General features: G+C 49.6%; 1 protein-coding gene across 1 annotated transcript; it reads left to right on the top strand.

Annotated features, from left to right (window-relative positions):
- Nucleotides 1-9,094: 9,094 nt before the first annotated feature.
- Nucleotides 9,095-21,477, top strand: CUNH2orf72 (chromosome unknown C2orf72 homolog). The gene is made up of 3 exons (XM_055345840.1): nt 9,095-9,749; nt 13,349-13,462; nt 16,940-21,477. Exons 1-3 carry the CDS (start codon nt 9,131-9,133, stop codon nt 17,077-17,079), a joined length of 873 nt encoding a protein of 290 aa, XP_055201815.1. The 5' UTR covers nt 9,095-9,130; the 3' UTR covers nt 17,080-21,477.
- The last annotated feature ends 4,253 nt before the right edge of the window (nt 21,478-25,730 follow it).

The raw sequence follows: 25,730 nt of genomic DNA, 5'->3' as shown, positions 1-25,730 counted from the left end.
CCTTTTCCCATGCTGCCAACTTCTAACCGCAATAGTGACTCTGTGCTTGTCTGTTTAGTTCTGTGTATAAATGGAATGTTGTGGAGATGACCCTTCCTTGCGCTGCCTGGTCCCCTCCCCTTTTCCCTTGGTCTTGGCACTCATGGAAACAGGACCAGTAAGGGACCTTCAATTAAAAAACAACAACAACAACACACACAACAATTAAAAAAAAAAAAAAAGAGTTTAACAGCATAATCCTGAGGGGCCAGCAGCAATAATGCCAAAGCCAGCATACCGGGCAGACTGTTTTGGGGAGGATACTGCCATCGAAACAGTCTCTGATTTCAGCAGAAGGTCCCAGGGTGGCTTCTCTGATATGTCAGTTCACAGCCCCTTGAACTGAATGGAGACTGGGTCCCCCTTGGAAAAAAAAAAGTAATAACATCAAAAATGTATTTTGCTTATCTTGCTCCTGCTTTTCCTACAGGGGATTTGACCACATGTCAGGGAAACTGTGCCCTGGGGAAAGGAATGAACCAGAACTTTCAGGGGTTTTGGGATACAGCGCAGACCAACAGTAATCCTAGGGGAACCAGAACACTGCCAGGCTGAGTGATAAATGGAGATTTGGTGGGAGTCCTGCTCATAGGAGGACTGCTGGAATCCTGAACCTGTTACTTCTCCAGTGCCTCAGTGTAAGCTTGGAATAGATATCCTAAACCTAAGCAGAATCCACACATTGGTTCTGTGACCCAAAAGTAAGGGCTATTATGACGGGAAGGGCAAAGGAGAAGCCCCAGGAGTCTCCCTCCCCAACAAACAGTAAACTTGAAGGGAAATCAAAGCCCAGAAGGGAACATAGCTATTAGTATCACTGTGAATGAGTTTAAGGGGTGTGCGTGTGTGTGCATGTGTGTGTGCATGTGCGTGTGTGTGTGTGTGGGTGTGTGTATGGGGGGATGACACCTCTTACCATCCTACATAACTCTCCTCTCTGATCAGAAGCATGGGGAGGGAATGAACAGCAGCAAGTCTCCTCCATTTTGCTTCTAGACTTTGTGCTGGATGGGCCTTGACCATCTCGCTGCCCTACAGGGCATCATGCTGGTTCACTGCATTGATGACATTGTGCTTAGACTTGGTGAGGTGCCTCAGATGCTCTCATGGTTCACGGGTTCACTGAGTTTCCCCAAATATTATCAACAATTCGTAGAAAGATATTGATTCCTGGGCCTTTCCCTCATCGTGGCAAGATAGCTGCTGCAGGTCCAAATATCAAATCCACACCACACTGTCCTGAACAAGAAGGAAGATGATGATCTAAAAAGGCACCTTCCCTAGTCAGGCAAGAAAATCTTTCCCAGAAGTCTCTCCAGGAGACTTCCTCTTGTGTTGAATTGGCTAGAATTGAGTCACATACCCACTCCAAGACCAATCACCAACAAAGAGAGGCAGGAGTGTCATAGGTGGCTTAATTTACTAGTGATTCAACCCCTGGCCCTCTATATAAAAAAAGAAAGAAAGAAAGAAAGAAAGAAAGAAAGAAAGAAAGAAAGAAAGAAAGAGAGAGAAAGAAAGAAAGAAAGAAAGAAAGAAAGAAAGAAAGAAAGAGAAAGAGAGAGAGAGAGAGAGAGAAAGAGAGAGAGAGAGAAAGAAAGAAAGAAAGAAGAAAGAAAGAAAGAAAGAAAGAAAGAAAGAAAGAAAGAAAGAAAGAAAGAAAAAATCAGGGCTCAGTGAGCATGGAGTGGCAGTAAGGAGGGAACTAACTAATGTCTGTCACAGCCAGTACCCTTGTCCTGTCACTGTCCAGTTGAAAACGAACCTAAACAAAATTGTCAGTGAAGGCACAGAAATCATCCTTGTAAGGGAACGGTAGCATAGCTTCTAGATCTGTGCTCCCCAATATGATAGCTACTGGCTATCTGGGGCTATTTAAATTTAACTTAGAATTAATTAAAATTAAATAAAAATTTAAATACAGTGCCTCGGTCACACTAGCCACATGGCAAGTGCTCAATAGTCACCAGTGGCTAGTGGCTACTGCTAGAGGCCCCCTGGCCTTTGCCCAGCACAACCTGAGAATGGGAAGCTGAGCAGCCTTGAAGCCAGTAATCCCAGAAGCTTTCTGACCTGGGAAGCCACATTCAACATACAGGTCTGGCAACGAAACCCTGCATTTTGGGGCACTTACCAGACCAGACCCATCCTGACTGAATCTTCCATTAATCTCTCTGGGCAGGAGACATGCTGGCCAGGAGCTGGTTTGAGCAAATAATGTTATCATAAGGTTAATATTTAATAGTTACTTTGTCCTACACCAGGTGGGCGTCCTCTGAAGAATGATCATGAAGTCACCCACTGCACGCATCCCCAAAACACACATTCTTTCTGTATCTCATCAGCCTCTCTAAGGGACTAAGGGGTGGCAGAGAGTATACAGATGAGACTTATAGGTACAGGGCAGGGAGTCCATGGTGAGCACTGCCCCTCAGGTCCACCCCATGGGCACAGCCGATGTGCTACTTGATCGTCTGTCAAGGGGTGTGCGTGCTGAGCCCTGGCTGAGGAAAGGTTATCCTGTGATAACCCTCTTCTGATCCACTCTAACCTCAAGAGGCCTGACAATCAAGGTGCCACCTTGAGTGAATATTCGGATCCTCGGAGAGGCAAAGGCCCCACTCAGCTCTTAGAGACCACTTCCTGGCCACTCTCTGCCAGTGCCATTCTCCTGCAAGGCTGGGTCTTGGGAGACTCATGCTCACACTCTAATTTGACCTGGACAGGGAAATTTTAAAGGAGGACCAAGTTGAGTGGATTTGAGGTCACCCTATGTTATTGCAGCCTGGGTCAGCTGCTGTTTCCCTCCCTTCTGTGCCTGAGGCTCAGATGCCAGCAGATCCTCATGAAGTCACCTTGAGGCCAAGGCCAGGGCAGCAGGTGCAGACAGCCTCGCCAGGGTTGCCTGCTGAAGCTGCATTTCACCAACACTCTGGGCTGAAGCTTCAGACATGCTGGCAATGCTCAGGTGAGCTTGTCACCTGCTCCTGGATGCCAGGCAGAGCTGGCTGGTGTCCCTGCCTTTGCCTGGATGCTCTTTTATCTGTTACTCCCAGGTCTCCCACGTGCGCCCCTTGCGGGGGGGTGGGGGGCAGGTGATGGGGTCAGATGCTCAAGCACAGGCTCAGGGCACATTTCTGCAGATGGAGGACTGCCTGCCTGCCCAACTGCCTCAGCCAGTGCAGCTGTACCCTGGAGGGCCTGCCCACCTCTCCTGACACCAGGAACCCATCCTGGGCCCAGCAAGGGTATAGTAGGGATTAGAGCTAGGGCCTTTCTGCCTGGCCGTCTTAACAGACCTCCATTAGACCTTCATTTACCTAAAGCTCAGATGAAACTGAGATGCCTGAACCTCATAAGAACACCAGCTGCCACGGAGATCTGCATTCCCAGTACCAGGAACCAGTCCTGGCCCGGTGGGCAATGAAAGGCAGCAGAATACATCACTCAGAAATGTGCCACTTTGGCATGTAGATTATTTGAGGGGAAAGCAATCAAGACCCAAAAGGCTCAGGCTTTTTACTTCTTTAATGGACTAGAAGAATTGAGATAGGGAGAGAGAGAGAGCTGTTACCAGTGATTTTTTTTTTTTTTTTTTTTTTTTAGTCAGAGAGACTTACCTGCATGGCCACACCAATATCTGATTACCAAACATCTGCTCTTCTCATCTTCCTGTGATTTGTCCTCCTCCCTCTGGAGCCCCAGGCCCCTGTCCATTCCTTTTTTTTTTTCCTTTTAAGATTTTATCTATTTATTCATGAGAGACACACAGAGAGAGGCAGAGACATAGGCAGAGGCAGAAGGAGGCTCTCTAAGGGGAGCCCGATGTGGGACTCGATCCCAGGACCCCGGGATCATGACCTAAGCCAAAGGCAGATGCTCAACCACTGAGCCACCCAAGTGCCCCCCTTCCTTAGCTCAGGATGGCATGTGAGCCTCAACTGTCCCACTGCCTTTGAGTCTTACGTCTTTGTGGGGTGGCAGTATAGATGTAATTAAATGCATTTGCTCCTGTTAATCTGTCTTATGTTAATTTAATTAACAGCCAAAGAACCTAGAAGGGAAGAAAGGAAGATGTTCCACCTTGACAACAAGGAAATGAAGTCCTGGTCCAGTGGTCCCCTCATGGTCATCCCACAGCCAGGACACAGCACAGGTGGTGCTCCACTATCAGACCCAAGTCTCGAAACCTCCTCCTGCCCCTGCCTCTGGGTCCTGGGGACTCCCCCAACTTCCTAACCCTTTTCATGGTCTTCCTCACATGTAAGATCTTTCTCTCCCTATCGGGCTTCCTCAGAAGCCCATACACTCTCCCCAGGTCCCACCATCCTCATAGCTCTGAAAACAGGGGAGAAGGGAGAGCAAGGAAAGATGTTAAGAAAGACGGATGGGGAAGGGAAAAAAAGTGACTGGGCAGGGCAAGGGAGAAGAGGAGGGGAGGGAGGTGCAGGGGAGATGGAGGAGGGAGGAGGAGAGGGGGAGGGAGGAAGGAAGGACTGCAAGAGAGACAGAGAGGAGGACAAAGGAGGTACCACCCAAAACCAGACCAAGATCACTCCTTCTTTTTCAAATCAGCACTTTCCCATAACTCTTCCCACCAAGTTCTGCTTGCGGGACCCCAGGGAAGTAAATAGTTTCAGAAACCCCAGTTGCACTTTGCATCTTCACTGAAAAACAGATAAATCAGAAAAAGCCTGTTTTTTAATGATATGTTCAAGGGTGTGGACAGAGAGGAGGAAAAAATAATCTTGGCCTCCCGCCTTTTTTTTTAAGGTTTTCGTAGTTTCCTGTTAATTTAATACCTGAACCTTTGACATGTAAATAACACAGGTAAAGATCAACTTCGCCGGCCCTGGACTCCGACCTTTGTTTAACACCCACCCTCTCTCTGATTAATCCTCCATCCCATCCCTGGAAGGTTGGGAATTGTTACCTGTAAATTTAATACCCAAGAATCAATAGCTTGAGGCACAGCACATTGGTTTTATTTTTATTTTTTAAAGATTTTATTTATTTATTTCCGAGAGACACACACAGAGAGAGGCAGAGACACAGGCAGAAGGAGAAGCAGGCTCTGTATAGGGAACCTGACGTGGGACTCGATCCTGGGACTCCAGGATCACGCCCTGGGCCGAAGGCGGCACTAAACCCCTGAGCCACCCAGGTTGCCCACACATTGGTTTTAGACAAGCCTTGTAAGTCCAAAACTAAGATCAGTTCTCTGGACAGCTCCTGTGTCTTCCCCTCTGTCCTCAGAGAGGTGACCTTGATGGGGTCAATGCCCTTTCCATCCACTTGGTAGGACTCCCACCGGCTTTGTCACGGCTGCAGCTTATATGTATGTACCCGGGCTGTGCATTGCTGGCACCGCAAGGCATTTACTTAGACAAAAATGATTTAAACAAGTGATTGAATCTCTCCTACTATTGTTGAGCACACCTGTATTTATTTCTTTTCTTGTTGGAGTGTTTCCTCTAATGACGTTTTCAAAGACGGGCTCTATGTGAGAAACCTGATCCTTTAAATACCTGATAAATCAGCCAGAAATCAAAATCTAGGTTGAAAGTTCTTTCTCTGTAATACTCGAAAAATATTATGCAACTATCATCTTAAATCCAGCATTGCTGTTAAGAAATCTGAAGTCAGGGATCCCTGGGTGGCGCAACGGTTTGGCGCCTGCCTTTGGCCCAGGGCGCGATCCTGGAGACCCAGGATCGAATCCCACATCAGGCTCCCAGTGCATGGAGCCTGCTTCTCCCTCTGCCTATGTCTCTGCCTCTCTCTCTCTCTGTGTGTGTGTGACTATCATAAATAAATAAAAAATAATAAAAAAAAAGAAATCTGAAGTCAATCTGATTTTTGTTCCTTCCTCAACCTTTTGCTATCTAGATGCCTGGAATACAGATGTGATGGCTGGTGCTTTCATAGCCAGTTTGGATTATGAAGATGAATTGGGGGTGGGGGGGGGCATGACTGGATTGAAACTAGAGTCCTCAGGGTGCCTAGGTGGCTCAGTGGTGGAGCGTCTGCCTTTGGCTCAGGTCGTGATCCCGGGGTTCTGGGATGGAGTCCCGCATCAGGCTCCCCACAGAGAGCCTGCTTCTCCCTCTGCCTATGTCTCTGCCTCTCTCTCTGTACCTCTCATGAATAAATAAAGTCTTAAAAAAAAAAAAGAAAGAAACCTGAGTCCTCAAAGAACTAGTGATACAAAGCTACTCTAATGGCCATGCCATGAACGGTCCACTTCCACACTTCTCCAAAAGGTTAAAATAAACTTACACTGTGTTTGTGAGTCTCTGCTATTTATTAGTAGCTATGATTTGGAGTCTGTGCTATTAGCATCAGAAATGAATCTTAATTCATGTATTATGTAAATCTCCTTTGTCTTAAACTTTCCAAAGTCTGGTCAGTTTTCCCAATGATCGATATTGTCTTGGATATCAGCTACCTTGGCTACATAGAAAGAGGCTTAAGCCTAAATTTTACCTAGTATCCTCCCTCCTGGGGAGTTTAAAGAAGTGGGGGGAGGCAGTGAGGACAGAGGAATTGCCTCTGGCATTACAGTGCAAATTTGGCTACCCCCCAAGTGCCTCTGACCCCCCCAATACTTACCAGGCACCCAGGAAACTTCTGGGCACTCTCCCCTGGCCACTACTCTTCTCATGAGCTGGGTTATGTGGTTGGAATGTCCTGATCCAGGACTGCTTGGGGCTGCCAGGTCTGGTTGTTCTAAGCTTCTAACCCCAGGCTGATGTTACCATTCCTGGCTAGCGCAACTCTTTCCTGCCTCGGAGCACCGTGGCAGTGATGGTGATAAGGCTGGGGCTGAGACGAGGCAATGATCTATCCAAGTCAATGTAGGCAGAGAAAAGCACACGTTCGTTATAAGACATTCACTGAGCCTATCCCCCTCTATAGCACCCAGCTCTCGTGTGCAAGGGGCTGTTGTTGGTTCCCACATTCCATGACTCAACCACCTGCTGCCTCTGAGGAGGTAGGAATGGGGGGAGGGGTGCAGGTTCTCATGGTTTTTACATTCCTTTCTTAATCCTCATCAAGATGTGCTTCTGTGAAAAAAAAAAAAAAAAGATGTGCTTCTGTGGCATCTTCAGGATTATACCCCCAGGAAGAGGCCAGCATCTCAAGTACATGACCATTGTCGGCCATACACTACTTTTCTCATAGCACTGATCACCCATTGAAGCTGTTGTTTATGTGTTTATTTGTTTCTCTCTCTCTACCAGCCCTCATTAGACCAGCCCCTCCATGAAGGTAGGAATCTGGCCTGTTCCCAGCTGTCTCCCTAGCACTGGGCACAGTACACAGCAGAGATGCTCAAGAAATACAGGTTGGGGGCAGCGCGGTGGCTCAGCGGTTTAGCGCCTTCAGCCCAGGGCCTGATCCTGGAGACCCCGATCAAGTCCCACATCCGGCTCCCTGCGTGGAGCCTGCTTCTCCCTCTGCCTGAGTCTCTGCATCTCTCTCTCTCTCTCTCTCTGTGTCTCTCATGAATAAATAAATAAAATCTTTAAAAAAATGTTTTAAAAAAATAAATACAGGTTGAGTGACTGAATCACCCTGATTCTGGCCCAGGGCTTCTTGATGCAAATCTTGGGTTTTTCCCCACCCAAGCCCCTGGATCTCTGCCCCGAGCAAAGACGATACATAGAGGAAAGAGGTTTATATTAACTAGAACTGCAACAAGGATATGGGGTCTTCACTCCAAACATTGGCTAAAACAACTGCTGGATAATCAGGCTTAAAGCAGGGCTGCCTGTATATCTTCAAATCCCCACTGTTTGCACACCGTAAGTGCTCAAAAAAAGGTGTGTTTTATTGAATAGACATACAAATTCTCCAGGAGGAGATATTTCAGCATAATTATAGAGGAAAGGAAATAGGGTAACTGAAGAGCAGATTGGGGGTGATATGGAGGAGAGAGCTGAGCATGAACATGCTCTTGACCCAAAGGAGTCATTGGTCTATCCAGTGTAACAGGGCACAAGAGTTTTGACCAGCACTGTTCAGTGCTGCAGCCACGAACTGCATGCAGCTATTTACACTTAATTAAAAATTAAATCAAATGTAAAATTTAGCTTCTCAGTTGCACTAACCAGATTTCAAGTAATAATAGCCACAGGGAGCTCCTGGCTACTGCATTGGACAGTATAGATAACATATAACGTGTCATCATCAAAGAACGTTGCATTGGACAAAGCTGACCTAGATCCTTGGAATCAACAGAACTTCATCTCTGCTTCTAACCTGGCCTACTGACATCCTCTTGTCACCCTCTACACACCCCCGCCCCCCCAGGTCCCGGTACCATCAGCGCCCCCACCTGCCTTCCTGAGCTTTCTGCTCTACAGGAAGTGATACTGTCCTGGCTTTCACCCCACAGCGCCCTGTGGGTAACAAGTATTTGTTGAAGTAAGGAGCCCTCGATTAGCTTTTGCTAAATGCTTAAGGCCCAAGAGGTGAATTAAGCGACAGGAGAGAAGACATCCCTGCTTCCCCTCTTTTCTCACCACCCTACCCCCCCTCCCCGCACTCCCTTTCCTGGGGCCCCCACCAACACGCCACAGCGGCACAGCTGCAGAAGCTCCAGGGCCCAAGCTACACGGATTCACGGGAGTGTCTGCTCCGCGTGTCCAACCGATCTAACTCGTGAAGGCGTCTTTGTCCCCGCGATGATTTTCCGTCTTCCTTCACCTTTGGCGGCCCTGCTCCTCGTGGGTGCTCACCAAGTGTTCGTTAAATGTATGGATGAAAAAAAATAAATAAATAAAAAATAAAAAAAAAAATAATAAATGTATGGATGAACCGGTGCGTGCACGGAGGGAGGCACAGACGGACGAACGGACGGACGGCTCGGCGACCCGGCGGCCCGGCGGCCCGGCGGCCCGGCGGCGGCCACACCGACCGCGGGAGGGGCCGCCCGCCCCCAGGCCCCCGCGCGGCCCGCGGGCCGGGGGGCGGGCGGGGCTCGGCCCTCGGGGGCGTGTCCTCCGGGCCCGGCGCCGGCGCCCCGAGAGGCGCGCGGCTGGCGCCGCAGGGCCCGGGCGGCCGCGGAGGGCGGGCGGCCGCGAGCATGGAGCGCGAGCTGGAGGAGCTGGCGGCGCGGCCCGCGCTCCCGGCCGAGCCGCCCTTCCAGGCGCTGGTGGAGGCGGCGGGCGGCCGCGGGCAGGTGCTGCTGGTGGGCGAGCTGTGGGAGCGCGAGCAGAGCCGCGCGCTGCTGCGGGACTTCGCCCGGGCCGTGTTCCCGCCCGAGCCGGCCGCGGGCAAGCCGGGCGGCGCGGGGGCCGGGGCGCCGGGGGCGCGGGGGGCGCCGGGGGCGCGGGGGGCGCAGGGGGCGCCCGGGCCGGCGGGGGCGCGCGCCATCCGCTCGCCGCTCGTCTTCGTGCTGTGCCGCGCGTCCTCGCTGACCGCCCGGGAGCCGCGGCGCCGCCTGCGGGAGATGCTGCGGGACGTGCGCGGCCGCCGGCGGGCGGGCGCGGCGCTGGTCGGGGTGCTGGTGGCCGAGGCCGGCCCGGAGGACGCGGCGGCGCCCGGCTTGCGGCTCCTGGAGGCGCTGCTGCGCGCGGTGTTCGGCCGCCAGGCGGGGGGCCCCGTGCAGGCGGCCGCCTACTGCCCCGGCCACCCGGCCTCCAGCCTGGCCGTCCAGGCGGCCGCCTGCAGGGCGCTGCAAGCCGCCGGGCCCGCGCGACCAGGTGAGACCCGGGGCCCCGCAGGGCGCGGGCGGGCGGCGGCTGGGGGAGGCCCCCCAGGCTGGAACTCCTGAGGCCGCAGCTTCCCTCCTCGCGCTCCGCGGTAAACTGAGGCCCCGGGAGGGGAGGTGCCTCGCGCTCGGCCTTCCAGCTAGGGCCGAGCGGGGCCTGGGCACGGGGTCCGCTGTGTTCCGGAAGGATCCGGGGAGCCTACGAGACGCAGGGGCTTGGGAAAGCCGAGCCGACCAGCTCAGGGCAGGAAAGTTGATGGAGAGAGGGTGGGACCGTGCTGGGAGCTGGAGGGAGGCAGAGCAGGTGAGAAAGCCTCTGGAGGCCCAAGTTCCAAGGTGGGAAGGGGAACAGGACAGGGACCAGGGGTTTGGCGGTGCCTGGAGCTGCTAGACGCTGTGCAGCCAGGGATGCGGCGCTGGAGGCTCAGCGTGGAAGCACCACACAGGGTCATAGGGAGAAGATAAGGAATAGATGCCAGGACTTGGAGGTGTGGGGAAAGGGTGTGGGCGACTGAAGGCCCAGAATCCTTCTTGGCCACCCACTCTGGTCGTGCACCCACTGCTGCTCTCCACCTTCTGAAGCGAGGAAGAGGAGAGTGAGGGTCTGTCATCAGCAGAAGTGTCAGAACTCTTCCACCCTGGTGCAGAAGGTTTCACAAGAGCCTTTCCGGATTTTAGGATTAAAATACTGACATTGAGTACAGCTGGATCTGGCAAAGCTGAGAGGAGCAGGATTGCTGTTGCTCTCTCAGATGTCTTCCCGACCCCACCTTCCCAGCACCTGCTGCCGCCCCCCCCCAAGCCCTCCAGCCTCCCATTCTTTTTTTTTTTTATTCATTTATGATAATCACACACACACACAGAGAGAGAGGCGCAGAGACACAGGCAGAGGGAGAAGCAGGCTCCATGCACCGGGAGCCCGACGTGGGACTCTATCCCAAGTCTCCAGGATCGCGCCCTGGGCCAAAGGCAGGCGCCAAACCGCTGCGCCACCCAGGGATCCCCCCAGCCTCCCATTCTAACAGCTAAAGAGTTAAGGAAGGCAGAGACTGTGTTCTGCTCCTCTGAGCATTGGTGTGTTAACCAGAAACTGAGAGATGCCAAGGCTTTCAGGGGGCCTTTTCCAGCAAGGAGACCTGGTACCTCTGACGTCACAAATGCCCCAGAGCTACCAGCTAGCTTGGCCTGCCTGGGTGAAGACCATGCATCTCAGCCCTAGAGCTTGCCCCAACCTATGCATGACCCCCCAACCCCGCCCCATGTCTACAACTTTCTGTTGAGTCTGTGGTAGGAGCTAAACTTGAAACTCTATAACCAGTATCCTGAAAGACATAGGGCATGTCCTGAGGTGGATTGTTATTGTGATTGTTGTTGCCAGCCCTTTCACTGACCCCGCCCTATGAGGGAAAGGAGGGACTTTATTTTTTTATTTTTAGTTTTATTTGTTTTATTTATGATAGTCACACACACACAGAGAGAGAGAGAGGGGCAGAGACACAGGCAGAGGGAGAAGCAGGCTCCATGCACCGGGAGCCCGACGTGGGATTCGATCCCGGGTCTCCAGGATCGCACCCTGGGCCAAAGGCAGGCGCCAAACCACTGCGCCACCCAAGGATCCCAGGAGGGACTTTAATACAACCAGATTTTCTGCTCCTAATGAGCTGGAGCCTAGAAGATTAAGTTCTTAGTCTCTTAGTCCTCCCCCATTCTCTAGGAACAATTTTTTTTTTTAAGATTTTATTTATTTATTTATTTATTTATTTATTTATTTATTTATTTATTTATGAGAGACACAGAAAGAGGCAGAGACACAGGCAGAGGGAGGATAAGTAGGCTCCATGCAAGGAGCCCCATGTGGGACTCAATCCCCGAAATCTGGGATCACGCCCTGAGCCAAAAGCAGCTGCTCAACCGCTGAGCCACCTAGACGTCCCTCTAGGAACAACTTTTAATTCCCCAGAGCCAAGAGTGCCCTCGCCTCCTTGTACACCTTGCAGTTGCCTTGAATAACAACCTGCTTCTCCCTCTTCACCTGACCAATCCTATCAAGAGATTTGGGACTGAACTTCCTCCTCCAGGAAGTCTTCCCTGGCCCTCCCCACTCCCACTTGTAAATTTGGGAGTGAAATCCCAGAACTCTTAACCACCTGGTCTTGTCACTTCCCTTTTGTGTGTTTAACCACCATTATACCCATTTCCCAACACCTTGCCCTGCATGCAGAATCCTTGCCTCCTTTTATATTTTTTTTATTTTTTTTAATTTTTTATTTATTTATGATAGTCACAGAGAGAGAGAGGCAGAGACACAGGCAGAGGGAGAAGCAGGCTCCATGCACCGGGAGCCCAATGTGGGATTCAATCCCGGGACTCCAGGATCGCGCCCTGGGCCAAAGGCAGGCGCCAAACCGCTGTGCCACCCAGGGATCCCTATATTTTTATTTTTAAAAGATTTTTATCTGTTCATTCATGAGAGACACAGAGAGAAAGAGAGAGAGAGAGAGAGAAGCAGAGACACAGGCAGAGGGAGAAATAGGCTCCACGCAGGGAGTCCGACGCGGGATTCGATCCTGGGACTCCAGGATCATGCCCCGGGCTGAAGGCAGGCGCCAAACCACTGAGCCACCCAGGGCTTCCCCCCCTTGCCTCCTTTTAAATACTAACACTTAAGAAATCTTAACACTTTGCAGAGGAATCATTCTCTACTTTTTAAACTCGTTTCTACTTTTATAAAAACATCCTTAAAAAAAAAAACATCCTTAACAACGTGAAACCTTCCATTAATGACCAAAAGTCATGAGTGTAATCATAACTCACTGTCCACTGGTTTCCTCGGGGCTTTTGCAGAGTGGACAGCGCCATGGATTCATGTTGCTAAGGTTTTGCTAGCAACTGCATCTGGCTTTTTAAAGTTTTCCAATCTCTTTCCTCACTGCCTGCTGGCTGTTATACTTTTAGGTTGCCGATCCTTGGCAGTGACATTTTACCTAGTTTATGTGCTTAATCCAGTTGAGGATCCTAATCCTAATCCAACGAAGGATCCAGTTTTATTAGGAGTGGGTGCAAAGTAAGAGTAAATCGGTCCTGAGTGAGGATTTATGAACAGGACATTTTGTGTTCCAGTTGGCCTTATTCCAGAGTTGGGGCTCTCAGATGCTGAGTGGTACTATAATAAGGAAACTAGACTGAACATGTGATTGTTTTATAGTAATTATCAGAAAGATTGAATCTGTTCCCATTGAGAAACAGTTTGAACTAAAGCTCGGGGAAATTTCTGCTCTTTGAGTATAATCTTTGGTGCTGTGTAATTATTACTGGTTTCATGTCATTTTTGTCACTACAGCTTCCCCAACATGGTACCTATATCATAGGGTTTTGTGAGGATAAAGTATAGCAATCTTTTTTCAGGGCAGGGGTCAATTTTGGAAATACAAAAACTCCACCCCCTTCACAAATCAGAATCTTTGTTTTTTGACCCAGACAGTTGAAACTAGGGCAGTTGATAATTGAAGCTCTTGGTTTGCTGAACAGAAAATCTCCCAGTCCTGTCAAACATGCTCACCTGCTGCGTCTGGGACTTTGTGTTCTTTCTAGCAGCAGGACCCTGGGAGAGACCGGGCCTCCCAGCACTGCTGGCATGCTTTTCCTGGGGTCCCTGGAGCCGGGGGAAGGATCCAGATGCCACCTCCCCCAGTGATCCAGCTCAGGGTGAGTGTGCTGCCTTCCTGGCTTACTGGACCCTTGGGACTAGGTGCTTGGGATTCTGGGAGTGGTCATGTGTACACAGGGACCTAAGGGATAGAGTTGACCAATATCCAAGGTGGAACACTTACCGTATACAGGGTGTGGAGGTGAGTGATGTGAGGTGCACTTGTACCAGGCAAAGGGCACACAGCCCCCCAGCAGGGCTCTAGCCCCATGGGTCTCTCACCAAGGAGGGCAGCTGGTGTGGGCAGGTCTGGAATGCAGGTGTCTGCCCCATGCACGCCCCATGCACAGTGGGGTGCTTGACACCAGAGCATTCCATCCTCTTTGGGGATCCAGGGAGTATCAGGAACAAGTGACATTGGAGCTAGGGGCTGGAAAATGGGAAGACTTGGAGAGGAAGTGGTATGAACGAAGGCTTGGCGGTGGCATGGTGTCACACTTGGAGAAGGAGCCCCTGTCCGGAGTGCGGGGGTTGAGGTACAGGAGACTGGTAGGGCTGCGGCTGAGGAGGAGAGTTGGGACCAAACCAGGACCCTGGATCCAAGTCTTTCCAGAATAGTGAACTGTTGGCCATTTCTGAGCAGGGGTGACCATATTGGGAGCATTTTGGAGAGGTGACAAGGCAGGGAGAGACAAGAGGCAGAGCCAGTGAGGAGGGCACTGTGTAGTCCCAGGAGGAACAACAGGCAGCCTGGACCCAACGCTGGCAGTCTAGAAACAGAGAGGCAGGAACTTAGCTGGAAACCATTTTTAGGGGAGGATTGTCAGGCTACTAAAGGGAGAAGCAGGGGAAAGACAGTTGTTCGAAGTCCACAGGAGCACCCAGTAGGCATTGAGGCTGTTGTGACAGAGATAGGGAGCCCTGGGGGAGTAAGTTGTAACCTGCTAAACGTGTGTGGCCCACACCCCCAAAGTGTACGGAACAGTACAGCTCTGTCACAGAAACAACGGGCAGTGTTTTAAAACAAACCTTTATTGTGTCCCTTATGTTCACAAAAATCATTAGGCGAGGTGTCAGCCTTCCCTCGGCACAGAACACGTTACTACAAACTCAGCGGCTTAAAACAACACCCGTTAATTCCTCTGGATTTCCGTGGGTCAGGAGTCCGGGCAGGGCTTAGCCGGGCCTTCTGTTCAGGGGCTCCCAAGGCCGCATTCCTTCCTGGAGCGAGTCCTGCAGGCTCACGTGGCTGTGGGTAGAGCGCTTCTTCGCTGCCTTCCCGGTGGCTGTCAGCTGGGCCTGTGCCCGCTCTCATGGCCAGCCCTCCGCACGCTCTCAACACAGCAACGGCTTCTTCAATTAGCAGGAGACTTGGTGGTCTCCTACAGTGTCAGCCACAGGAGTGACTCACTTTTGTCATATATGGTACCTGAATCAAGGGAGTGACTATCCCATCATATTCACAGGTCCCATCCACACTGGAAGGAGGCGATTATACAGGATGAGTACGCCAAGGGGTGGAAATCTTAGGGGCATCTTAGAATTCAGCCTATCACAGGTGAAAGCTCAAGAAATTTGAAAAAGGAGAAAAAATATTAAAATCATTTGCTTAATTCCGTCACTCAAAAAACTATCATCTGTATTTTGGCACAGGTCATTCTGTCCCTCTGTTTTTCTATGTAGCTCCTTGTGCTACTTAAATTGTAATAAATACACTTGTAGGGGCACCTGGGTGGCTCAGCAGTTGAGCATCTGCCGTTGACTCAGGTTGTGATGCCAGGGTCCTGGGATCGAGTCCTACATTGGGTTCCTTGCAGGAAGCCTGCTTCTCCCTCTCTGCCTATATCTCTGCCTCTATCTCTCTCTCTCATAAATAAATAAATAAGAATCTTTAATAAATAAATAAATACACTTCTATATAATGCATGAGTCATCTGTGAAATGTGTCAGATATTTAAAATATTCAATTGCAAAAATGTTAACTTCAATCTCTCCATCATCATTTTGGATATTTCTGGAAACCGAAGGGAAAAAAATAATAAAGTAAAGGAATCTTAAACAATATTTTAAAAAGATTGTATTTATTTATTCCACAGAGAGAGAGACAGAGAGCAGGCACAAGCAGGGGGAATGGCAGAGGGAGAGGGAGAAGTAGGCTCTCTATTGATCAGGGAGCCTGAGGTAGGGCTCCATCCCAGGACCCCAAGAACTGAGCTGAAGGCAGCCGCCTAACAGCTGAGCTACCCAGACTCCCCAGAATCATAAAAAATTTTGCATAAATCTTGGATAACTTCCCTCTCTGTAGTATATACCCAATTTTTCAAAGGTTTTATTTATTTATTCTCTACTTTGAGTCCCCAGGTGGGACTCAAACTCACAACCCTGAGATCAAGAGTTGTATGCTCTTTGGACCAATACAGCTAGGTGCCCCTGTAGCATGTAACAAATTATTTACTCCAGTAGAAGGGAATGTATTAAAATTGCATTCATGGACTATGCATATGCATCCATAACATATAATAAATAATAGGATCATACGTACAGACATTTATATATACTGTTTTTTTTTTCTTTCTTTCTTTTTTTATATATACTGTTTTGGAATCTACTTCCTTCACAGTAACATTGTGAGTGTGCAATACTCCACGGCAGTAATTACATACCAATAACATCTTTACTCTTTGGGGGGAATGGTAGGTAATTGTAGATTCGCATGCAGTTGTAGGAAATCATACCAAGAGATCCTGTGTACATTTGCCCCAGTTTCCTCCAATAGTAGCATCTTGCAAAACTGTAGGATAATATCACAACTGGGATATTGACATTGAAACAACCCACAGATCTTGTTAAGATTCCCCCAGTTTTACTTGAATTAGTGTGTGTGTGTGTGTGTGTGTGTGTGTGTGTTTAGTCCTACAGAATTTTATGTGTCTTTTTAAAAGATATATTTTATTTATTTGAGAGAGAGTGTGAATGAGTAGAGGCTGGGGGCAGAAGGAGAGGGAGAAGCTGACTCTCCACTGAGCAGGGATTATGCATCATTTTTAATGCTTGACTCCCACCATGTGGGTGAGTCATTCAGTCCTTTCATTGGACACTAAATTGGTTAGGATGCTTCTAGCTGCAGGTGGAGAAACCATGACTCCAGCTGGCATAGAGGCAAAAGCATTCAGTATCTCACCTAAAAGATACTCTAGAGGAAGAGTCAGCTTCAGAGCTGATTGATTCAGGAGCCCAGTGACCCCATCGGGGACCCAGGTTCTTCTCTCTGCTGGGCTACCCTTAGTGTCGTTTCATCTGGGCTGGAAGTCAGGTGGCTGTAGCAGTTCCACTAATTATTCCTAATTATTTCCTTAGGATAAAATCCTAGAAGTGGAATTGGTGGGTCAAAGGGTATGTACATTTTTAAGGTTTTTGATTTGTATTTTACTGTGGTTTTTCAGTAGATATTGACTGGGGCCAACTTCCTCCCTTTCATTCCTAGCTTACTCCCTCATGAACTTGACTTCTGATTGATTCCTTCCCTTGTGTTTCAGATCATCTCCAGGATCCTGAGGAGGAGATGTCACTGACAGCTATATGTCCCAACGGAGACTGTGAGGACCCTGGGAAGGGGTCGAGAGCCTGTGATGGACTTGTCCATACTCCTGCTGAGCCCACTGGAGACCCGAGATGAAGGCTGGGCTCCTGGGCTACCCTCACTCTAACCTGCACACTGGGGACTGGCTCTTTCTCACCGAGTTCCCTTGCCTCTATGTTGACCTTGGAATGTTGTAACTACACAGAGGCCCCACCTGTCAGGGGCTGCTGCATTGAACCAGCTAGGGAAACTTACTTTCCTGGAACCTGCCCCCCACCTCATATTTGCTCACTCTCTGATCACAGTGAGGTTATTTGGTCTTTCTGGACCTCGGTCTTTCTATACCATTGGGACAGATGGCTGTCTACTTTGAGGTTTCATGGTGCTGTGGCAGCGCATGGTGTGTTGGCATGAGCATCCATCATTTCAAGTGCAACTGGAAAGAACTCTGGATCAGCTGTCATCAGATCAGGAAAGGGTGGGGAGCTTAGACCTGTCATTGAACCTTTGGGGCTTCTGTTTCATACACTTGAGGGACTATGAGCCCAGGGGCTCTCAACCCAGGGCCAGACTGCCGCTCCAGGTAGCCCTGGAAGCTTGTGTATGCATGTGTGAGTTTGAAAGTATAAGTGTGTGTGTGTGTGTTTGTGTGTGTATTGGGAGGAGGGTTACTGTGACTGTGAGGTGCTCCTGGAACTTAGTGAGCTTCTCACAACGTACAGGACAGACTCCAACAGCAAAGACTTATTCCACCCAAATTGCCCATCATGGCACCTTTGAGAAACTCTGGATGAGCCAATCTCTTCTCTCCGAAATTCTAGGAAGTCCCCATCCCCCACCCCAGCAGAGAGGGTTGGGCTTCCTGAGATCTTGGCTGCCAGAGCAAGCTGGAATAAAAGACTGCACTGCTGCCCTGGGGACCTATTGGGTCAAAGCCAAGACATCCACATGCTCTGCATGGCCTCTTTCTTCCTCATGTTGACATTGACTTTCTGTGCCAAATCCTTTGAGAATAAGGATCCTGGGAACTGCCTCCGGCACCAAACAAGAAAGGTAGGGGTATGGATTATAAGGATGTGGGCCTTTATCTCAATCTCAGGCCCTTGTCCAAGGTCAAAGCAGACCCAACCCAGAAGTGCCAAGTTCCTGAATCCTTTTTTCTCTGTTTATGAGTCAGACAGGGTCGATGATATATTCCCTTAAAAACCAGGAAAGCCATCTGTTCACTTATAGAAGGAATTCTGCATTACCTCTCTTGCCTTCCTCTCCTACCCCTGGAGAAATGCGGTCTTTGGAATGGCAAGAGCAGCTCCTGATTTTCCTTGGTAGGAAGTACTGTCTAAGGGAAGTAGCTAGATTCATTCATTAGTGCATGATTTGCTCAGCGGACATGCAGTTGGGCTACTATCTACCCAGGATTCTATAAGGTGCTGCATACCTTCCAGTAGTTATGTTGGCTTTCATCTCTGATACCAAAATGTGGAATTGGAAACCTGTGGCTGAGGGGCCATGTGATATCAAGGAGGGTCCCTCCTGGCTCTGTGCTTCAATTTATTCTTCATAATATGCAGCCTGGTTCTATCCTTTCTCTGCCTGGTGGGGATAGTGTGAAGGCAGGCAGGGTGACATCTTATTTGGGGTTGGTTAGTAGCAGGTGTCATTCTAATAATGCAAGGCTGTCTTACCAATAGGTAGACCTGGCTGACCTCCTACACATGAATGAGCTCAAAGAATTACCACTGATTTTGTTTTAAAATGGGGAAACTGGTATTTTTGAAGCTGCTATATTTTTCTATTTCTCTGTTAATTTCTTTGTAATAATTGGGTTGGAGTCTTATTATTTGGTGGGGGGAGGGAGCTTTTATTAAGGTAGGAAATTATATAAGGCAGAAGTTATAAGGCACAGTCTCTGCTGTGTTTAAAATCCTTTTGTATTTGTTGCCAGTATTTGAAACTTGAGAGATTGCGTGTTAAAAAAGCTGGTTTTCTGGGTGGAGGATGGGGCATGCCATTAAGTCTGGTTTGCTGTAATCCCCCTGCCCTGGAACCCTCCTCCCACCCATCTAATCCACCCCACCACTGTACTTCACTCATCTATGCCACCTGCCTGGTCCTGGTGGACATTTGAGTTTACAAACCTGTGGCATAAAGTGTGGTATACATATTTTCCATTACTATCAGTTTCTCTGGTGACTAGTTGAAGAGAGAAGGTCTTTACTGAGATTTGTGTTCTGCTTCCCAACTGGGAAACATGGGACTGAGATACTTTGGGACCCAGGTTGGCTTTTTCGACACATGGCAAAGATAACCATGATCTTTTTAGGAATAATCTGGTTGATTTTTTTTAGCAGACAGAAGAGTTAGGTGCTGGAAGGGATGACCTTGGTGGTAGGTCTCTTCCCCAAGGACTCTCAGAAGGCATGAAGATTGGGGTGCCTCCAGGCAAGTCACAGTCGGGGCTGGTGCATATTAATCCTTCTAACATGGCAGTAGTTGTGCTGCTTCTGACTTGGATCAATAATTCCTTGTGTCTAATAAAACCGAATAGTACCTCATTGCTGTCAAATCAAACCAGAATGGATCTTCCCCTTTATTCCCATAAAGTGTAACCTGCAGGGGTCCTTGGGAACAGGGTGCCTGGGCAAAAGGCAGGAACTTCTGGAATAGTTTGGCCTAAAGGACTTCCAGTCCTGCCCTGGGTGACATCTCCACAACTCTATTGGCTGGAATGGGAAAACATGTAGCTCGAAAGTAAATGTTGAAAAGAGATTTTTTTCAAAGATAGCTTTTAACTTGGTGTTTAAGAGGATGTGTGTGTTTGTGCGCACACGGACGAGCACGTTTAACGAGATAAAATGGCCTTGCCTAAGTCTCAGAGGGCCCTTAATAATATTTGTCTCATGTCTCTCTCAAAGTATTTGTCTCCAAGATTGACCACACAAGAGGAGTCCTTTGGTTGTCAAACCAGGAACAGGGCAAACCTGCAAAAGGGCCAAGCGCCAAGGCCCCCAAACCTGTGTGCTCTAAACCAGCCCCCCTTGTCCCAGACAAAGAACCCAGGATGCAAGCTCGGAAAAGGCGATGACCGCCTTATTAATCTGATGGCAGTCTACCCTTCAAAGGTACCACGCCGCGGGGCTGGTTCCCTGTGGCTGGGAGGCCTGCACTTTGTCCTGTTTGAATGGCAAACATTACCAGGGTGGTGAAGAGAGTCTTTTGTTTTGTACCCAAGGGCTGCACAACCCCCTTCTGACCTGGTTTTGTGTGTTAGTGGATCAAGGATTGGGACAGACCTTAGCTTGTGTAATCTTAGAGTTCAAAGGAAACCAGGTTCCAGGCAGGGTGGCTGACCAGGATCCTGCATGAATTCCTCAGATGCCTTCGGCCCCGGAGCCAGAGTACTCTGGTTGTGTTGTACCTGGAGCTGCCTAATTGGGAGCAAAAACAGAGGCTACCCTCTGGGCCATGCTGTGGTTCATGGTCCAAAGGGACCACGGTGTGGAATTGGTCAGGTCCAGAGTCGGCCCTGGGCACCAGGGTCGCTGTGCGTCCAGGGCTTTGGCAAGGGCAAGAGCCCTGTCTGGCTTCCTCCCTGAGCTCCCCAGCCAGCATTCCTGCTGCGGGTGCAGACCCAAGCCTGACTGGTGAAATTCAGAGACCCTCAGGTAGGAGTTCAGATGATCAGTCATAAGTCAGGCTTGTTCTGCTCTGCACATATTTGGAGCTTAGTCCTTGTGACCAAGCCCTCATTTGGAGTCCTGATTTCCAGGTCTCTTGTCTGGCTGCCCTGTGTTTCTTCTTTCCTTCACTGGTTAATGAGGCCTTCTCAGATCATTACCTCAACTCCAGACTACCCTAACCACCTGCCATCCCACGTATACTGCCCACTCCAGGACCCCTGGCTACCAGAGCAGCCACTTCAAGCCCCTTGCTTCCTGGCAGGAGGGGGTCTCACTGTTAGCCTCTGCTCCTCAGTCTCATCTGGTTCTTTGGTTCTTCACGTGCCAGCACCAAAGAGCAGGGCCAGACCTGAATGGGGAGGTCAGAGGGAACAAGGCCTCTGGGTAGGTCTAGACCGGCCCTAAGAGAAATCTAACATCAGGCATATATATAGGTTTAAATTTTCAAGTAGCCACATTAGAAAAAAATAATAAAACCAATGAGATGTAATTATTTTATTTAGCCCAGTATGTCCAAAATAGATAATACTTCAACTTAAATATACAAAAATTTTTAATGTGGGCAGCCCGGGTGGCTCAGAGGTTTAGCGCCGCCTTCAGCCCAGGGTGGGGTCCTGGAGACTGGTGATCGAGTCCCATGTCAGGCTCCCTGCATGGAGCCTGCTTCTCCCTCTGCCTGTGTCTCTGCCTCTCTCTCTCTCTCTCTCTCTCTCTCTCTCTCTCTGTCTCTCATGAATAAATAAATGAAATCTTTTTTTTAAAAAATTTTTATGAGACATTTTGCATCTTTGAAATCCTGTGAGACTTTTACCATAACAGCCTAATTCAGACACTACATTTTTATCCAAAATATTTGATCTGTATTTAGATTCCATGAAATTGGTAGTTGTAAAAACATTCATATCTCGAGTTGTTCCAAATATACTTGAAAAGCTTCCCAATAGCTGAATTGGGGACCAGTCTTTAAATTTCAATGAAATAAAAAAAATTTTTTTGGAAAGATTTTATTTATTTATTCCGGAGAGACACATAGAAACAGGTAGAGACATGGAGGGAGAAAAAGGCTCCCTGCGGGGACCCCCATACGGGACTCCATCCTAGGCCCCCAGGGTCAACTACCTGAGCCAACGGCAGACGCCCAACCATTGAGCCACCCAGGTGCTCCGAATTTAAAAATCAGTTCCAGGGGTGCAATAGCCACACTTCGAGTGTTCAGTAGCACCTGTTGTTAGTGGGTACCAGACGTGAAAGAATGAGTCTGTAACAGTGGAAAAGTGGGGGAGACCTGTCTTGAGGGTTCCATGTGGCTCTTCCCACCCCCCAGGCCCCCAGCAAGGAAAGGGCAGTGGCTTCCAGCATCCACGTGTCAGCTTTGCGGTTGCCCACGGCAGGAGTTGTCCTCCTGGACATGAACCCTAGAAAGAAGTGAGTCCAGCATCTCAGATGGCTTTGAGGGTCCCTTTGTGCCTCAGTCCACCCAGGGCGATTCTGCCCCCACCCAGGCGTTTCCCTCCCACCAAGCTCCCCTCCACCAGGCTTCCGGCCGGCAGCAGGCCCGCGTCACCTGCTGCCTTTGCGTTTCTGCAAATGAAAGCAAATGCTTTCACTCTAATAGCAGGTGTCCTGCTTGGTGTACCTGAAGCAGCCACCTGCCTCGGGGCCAGGCCCCGGGACGTAAGATCTGCGGTTTATAGAGCGCGGCTCTAAGCCAAACCCGGGTTAGAGCACCTCGCCTCACCTGCGCGTCCTCCACGCCCGGGCTCGGGCGGCCGCACAGCGCCGCCAAGTGGCAAAGCAGGGGTTTGATCCCGTGTTTCCCGGCTCCGACGCCGCCTGCCCTTATCAACTGATAACGCTGCAGCTCAAAAAGCTGTCAAGCCGGATTCTCGGCGGAAGCGAGCCGTCCTCAGACCCAGGATTCAAACGCCAGGAGGCCGGCCCTTGCGGGTGGGAGTGCGGGGCGGGGGCGCTCGCCCCTTGCGGGGGAGCCCTGTGGCCACTAGGGGCGCCGCGCGGGGGAGGGGGCTGCTAGGGCAGAGCTTAGCCCTCGCGGGCTCTACGAGGCCCGGCCCGGCCAGTACCTGTGTGAGCCCACACATGACCTTGCTTGGGCTTTGAGGGCTTTTGTGTCACTCCTAAATTTGGAGGGAGAGAGTTGTTGATGAACAGAGCACTGGGTAGGAATTGTTTTGGTGATTTTGGTATGTCCTCAGTCTTGGTGTTTGTTTGTTTGTTTGTTTGTTTGTTTGTTTAAGATTTTATTTATTCATGAGAGGCACAGAGAGACAGAAAGGCAGAGACACAGGCAGAGGGAGAAGCAGGCTCCCCACGGAGACCCCGATGCAGGACTCGATCCCGGGACTCCGGGATCATGCCCTGAGCCAAAGGCAGGTGCCCAGTGGTTGAGCCAAAGGCAGTGCTCAACCACTGAGCCATCCAGGTGCTCCTCCATCTTCTTTGAAGATACAAATATCTCATGATAAAATCTTGGAGATTGGCAAGGGTTTTAGAGATAGGCGCGAGTTCTGGCACTGTGCCAAAAACTGACCCTGCATTCATCCAACAAACATTTATTGAGTACCTACTGTGTGCCTAACACTGTGCTAGTTACTATGGGGGATAATGAGATGAATAAGATGTGGCTCACGCCCTTGAGAAGTTCCTGGTCTAGCTGGGACATGGGCAGGGAGACTGGATAATAACTGTGTGGGGCTAACAGCTATAAGGCAACACGTAGTGGGGTGGTTAAGAAAGGCCTACCTGGAAGAGGAACTGCTTGTTAGCTGAGGAGGAGATGGAGAGGCAGGCAAAGGGAAGAGCAAGTCCCAAGGTCAGAGATAAGGTTTATGCTGCACGGCCACTCTGGGAGCCACAGCAGTTCCAGGTGCCTGGAGCCTGGCATGCCAAGGCAGAGTGCTGGGACATAAAGATTGGGCATAAGCTGGGTTGGGTGAAAGTCTTGGAGGAGAGAGTCCTTGTCTTCCTTGTTTTGTGTGTGTGTGTGTGTGTGTGTGTGTGTGTGTAAATATTTATTTATTTATTCATGAGAGACACAGAGGCAGAAACACAGGCAGAGGGAGAAGTAGGCTCCATGCAGGGAGCCTGATACAGGACTCGATCCTGGGATTCCAGGATCATGCCCTGGGCCAAAGGCAGGCACTAAACCGCTGAGCCACCCAGGGATCCCCTCTCCCTTGGTCTTGATGGTGCCTCTGGCTGGCTGTGAAGGATGGACTGGAGAATCATGAGATGGTGAGCAGGAAGTCAAAGCAGTTTCAGCCAGTAAAGAAGAGGGGGAGCCGAGACTGCTGGGAAATGGAGCCAGGCTGATGCGGGAGACATCAGGTAGACCAGATCTGGTACAGACAGGGTGAGTGGGAATGAACCGTCAAGTGTGCTTCCCTGCCCCTGCCCCAGGGCTCTGTGTCATAGCTGTTGGGTACCCTTCACCACACCCAGATCAAGGAAGGGGACATGTATGGAACTTTGAGGTTGTTGAGTTAAGGAGTATCAAACAGGGACATATGGTAAGTGTGTGAGTCTGGTGCTCCAGAGAGAGGATGGGGCCACAATGATATGTTTTAGGAGACACTACTTTGTAGCAATGGGAGGCATTGATCTCTCACAGGGAGAATTCGGAGTGAGACAAAGGCTTTGGACAGAAAATCAGAAGAATAAAGCATAGGAATAGAGCCCAGGGGACACCTGCGTGACCCAGTGGTTGAGCATCTGCCTTAGACTCAGGTCGTGATCTTGGGGTCCTGGGATTGAGTCCCTGCAGGGAGCCTGCTTCTCCTTCTTGCCTATGTCTCTGATGAATAAATAAATCTTAAAAAAAAAAAAAAAAAGAATAGAGCCCAAGATGAGGGCTGAGAGTTTCAAGGAGCAGAGGCAATGGTGAGAGTTGAGTGTTGAAACGATCGCTGTAACTACAGAGTACAAAATTACACAGAGAAGAAGAGACCTCAGGCCCGGAACATCCATCCAAGTGGAAGAGCAGAATCCTCAAGAAGAGAGGAGCCCCCTCCCAGGGTTCCCATGGGGCTTTGTGGAAATTAAAAGCACAATCTCCAAGCCAGAGACATGATCGGCCTCTCATAGAGAAGGCCTTCTCTTTGAAGAGCAGATGTGGCAACTGGCTTTCTCTTGCTTTAAAACATTTTGAATTAATTGTCAACACTATTTATTTGTTTGTTTGTTTAGGTGGGGAGGGGGAGGAGGAGAGGGAAAGAGAGAATTTTAAGCAGGCTCCATGCCCAGGACAGAGCCTGATGCAGGGCTTGATCCCATGACCCTGAGATCATGACCTGAGCCAAAATCAAGAGTCGGACACAAGCAACTGAGCCACCCAAGCCCCCCCCCCCCCACCTTTTTTAAATTGAGATCTAATTGACACATAACATTGTGTTGGTTTTAGGTGTATGACATGGTGACTTGGGTATATGTATATATTGGAAAATGATTACCACAGTAAGTTTAGTTAACATCCATCACTCATCATCACAATTTTCTTCTTGTGATTAGAATTTTTTTTAAAAAGATTTTATTTATTTATTCATGATAGACAGAGAGAGAGAGGCAGAGACACAGGCAGAGGGAGAAGCAGTCTCCATGCAGGGAGCCTGACGCGGGACTCGATCCCGGGACTCCAGGATTGTGCCCTGGGCCAAAGGCGGGTGCTAAATTGCTGAGCCACCCAGGGATCCCCCGTGACTAGAACTTTTAAGACTTGGGGCACCTGGGTGAGTTAGTTAAGCATCCAACTCTTGAATTTGGCTCAGGTCATGGTCTTGGGTCATCAAATAAATCTTAAAAAAAAAGAACTTTTATACTTTCTCGCTTAGCAACTTTCATGTATACAATACAATATTATTACCTGTAATCACATTACATCCCCAGGACCTTTTTTTTAAATATTTTTTTAATTTTTATTTATTTATGATAGGCACACAGTGAGAGAGAGAGAGAGAGAGGCAGAGACACAGGCAGAGGGAGAAGCAGGCTCCATGCACCGGGAGCCCGACGTGGGATTCAATCCCGGGTCTCCAGGACTGCGCCCTGGGCCAA

Source organism: Nyctereutes procyonoides, unplaced genomic scaffold (assembly GCF_905146905.1).
Source record: "Nyctereutes procyonoides isolate TBG_1078 unplaced genomic scaffold, NYPRO_anot_genome, whole genome shotgun sequence".
Classification (NCBI taxonomy): domain Eukaryota; kingdom Metazoa; phylum Chordata; class Mammalia; order Carnivora; family Canidae; genus Nyctereutes; species Nyctereutes procyonoides.
This window is presented reverse-complemented; position numbering and strand designations above follow the sequence as displayed.

Bases quoted from the DNA above. Each gene is read 5' to 3' on its own strand.
- CUNH2orf72 (XM_055345840.1), top strand. From the start codon at position 9,131: ATGGAGCGCGAGCTGGAGGAGCTGGCGGCGCGGCCCGCGCTCCCGGCC. The intron at 9,750-13,348 runs GTGAGACCCGGG...TGTTCTTTCTAG, and splicing joins CGCCGGGCCCGCGCGACCAG to CAGCAGGACCCTGGGAGAGA. The intron at 13,463-16,939 runs GTGAGTGTGCTG...CTTGTGTTTCAG, and splicing joins CCCCAGTGATCCAGCTCAGG to ATCATCTCCAGGATCCTGAG.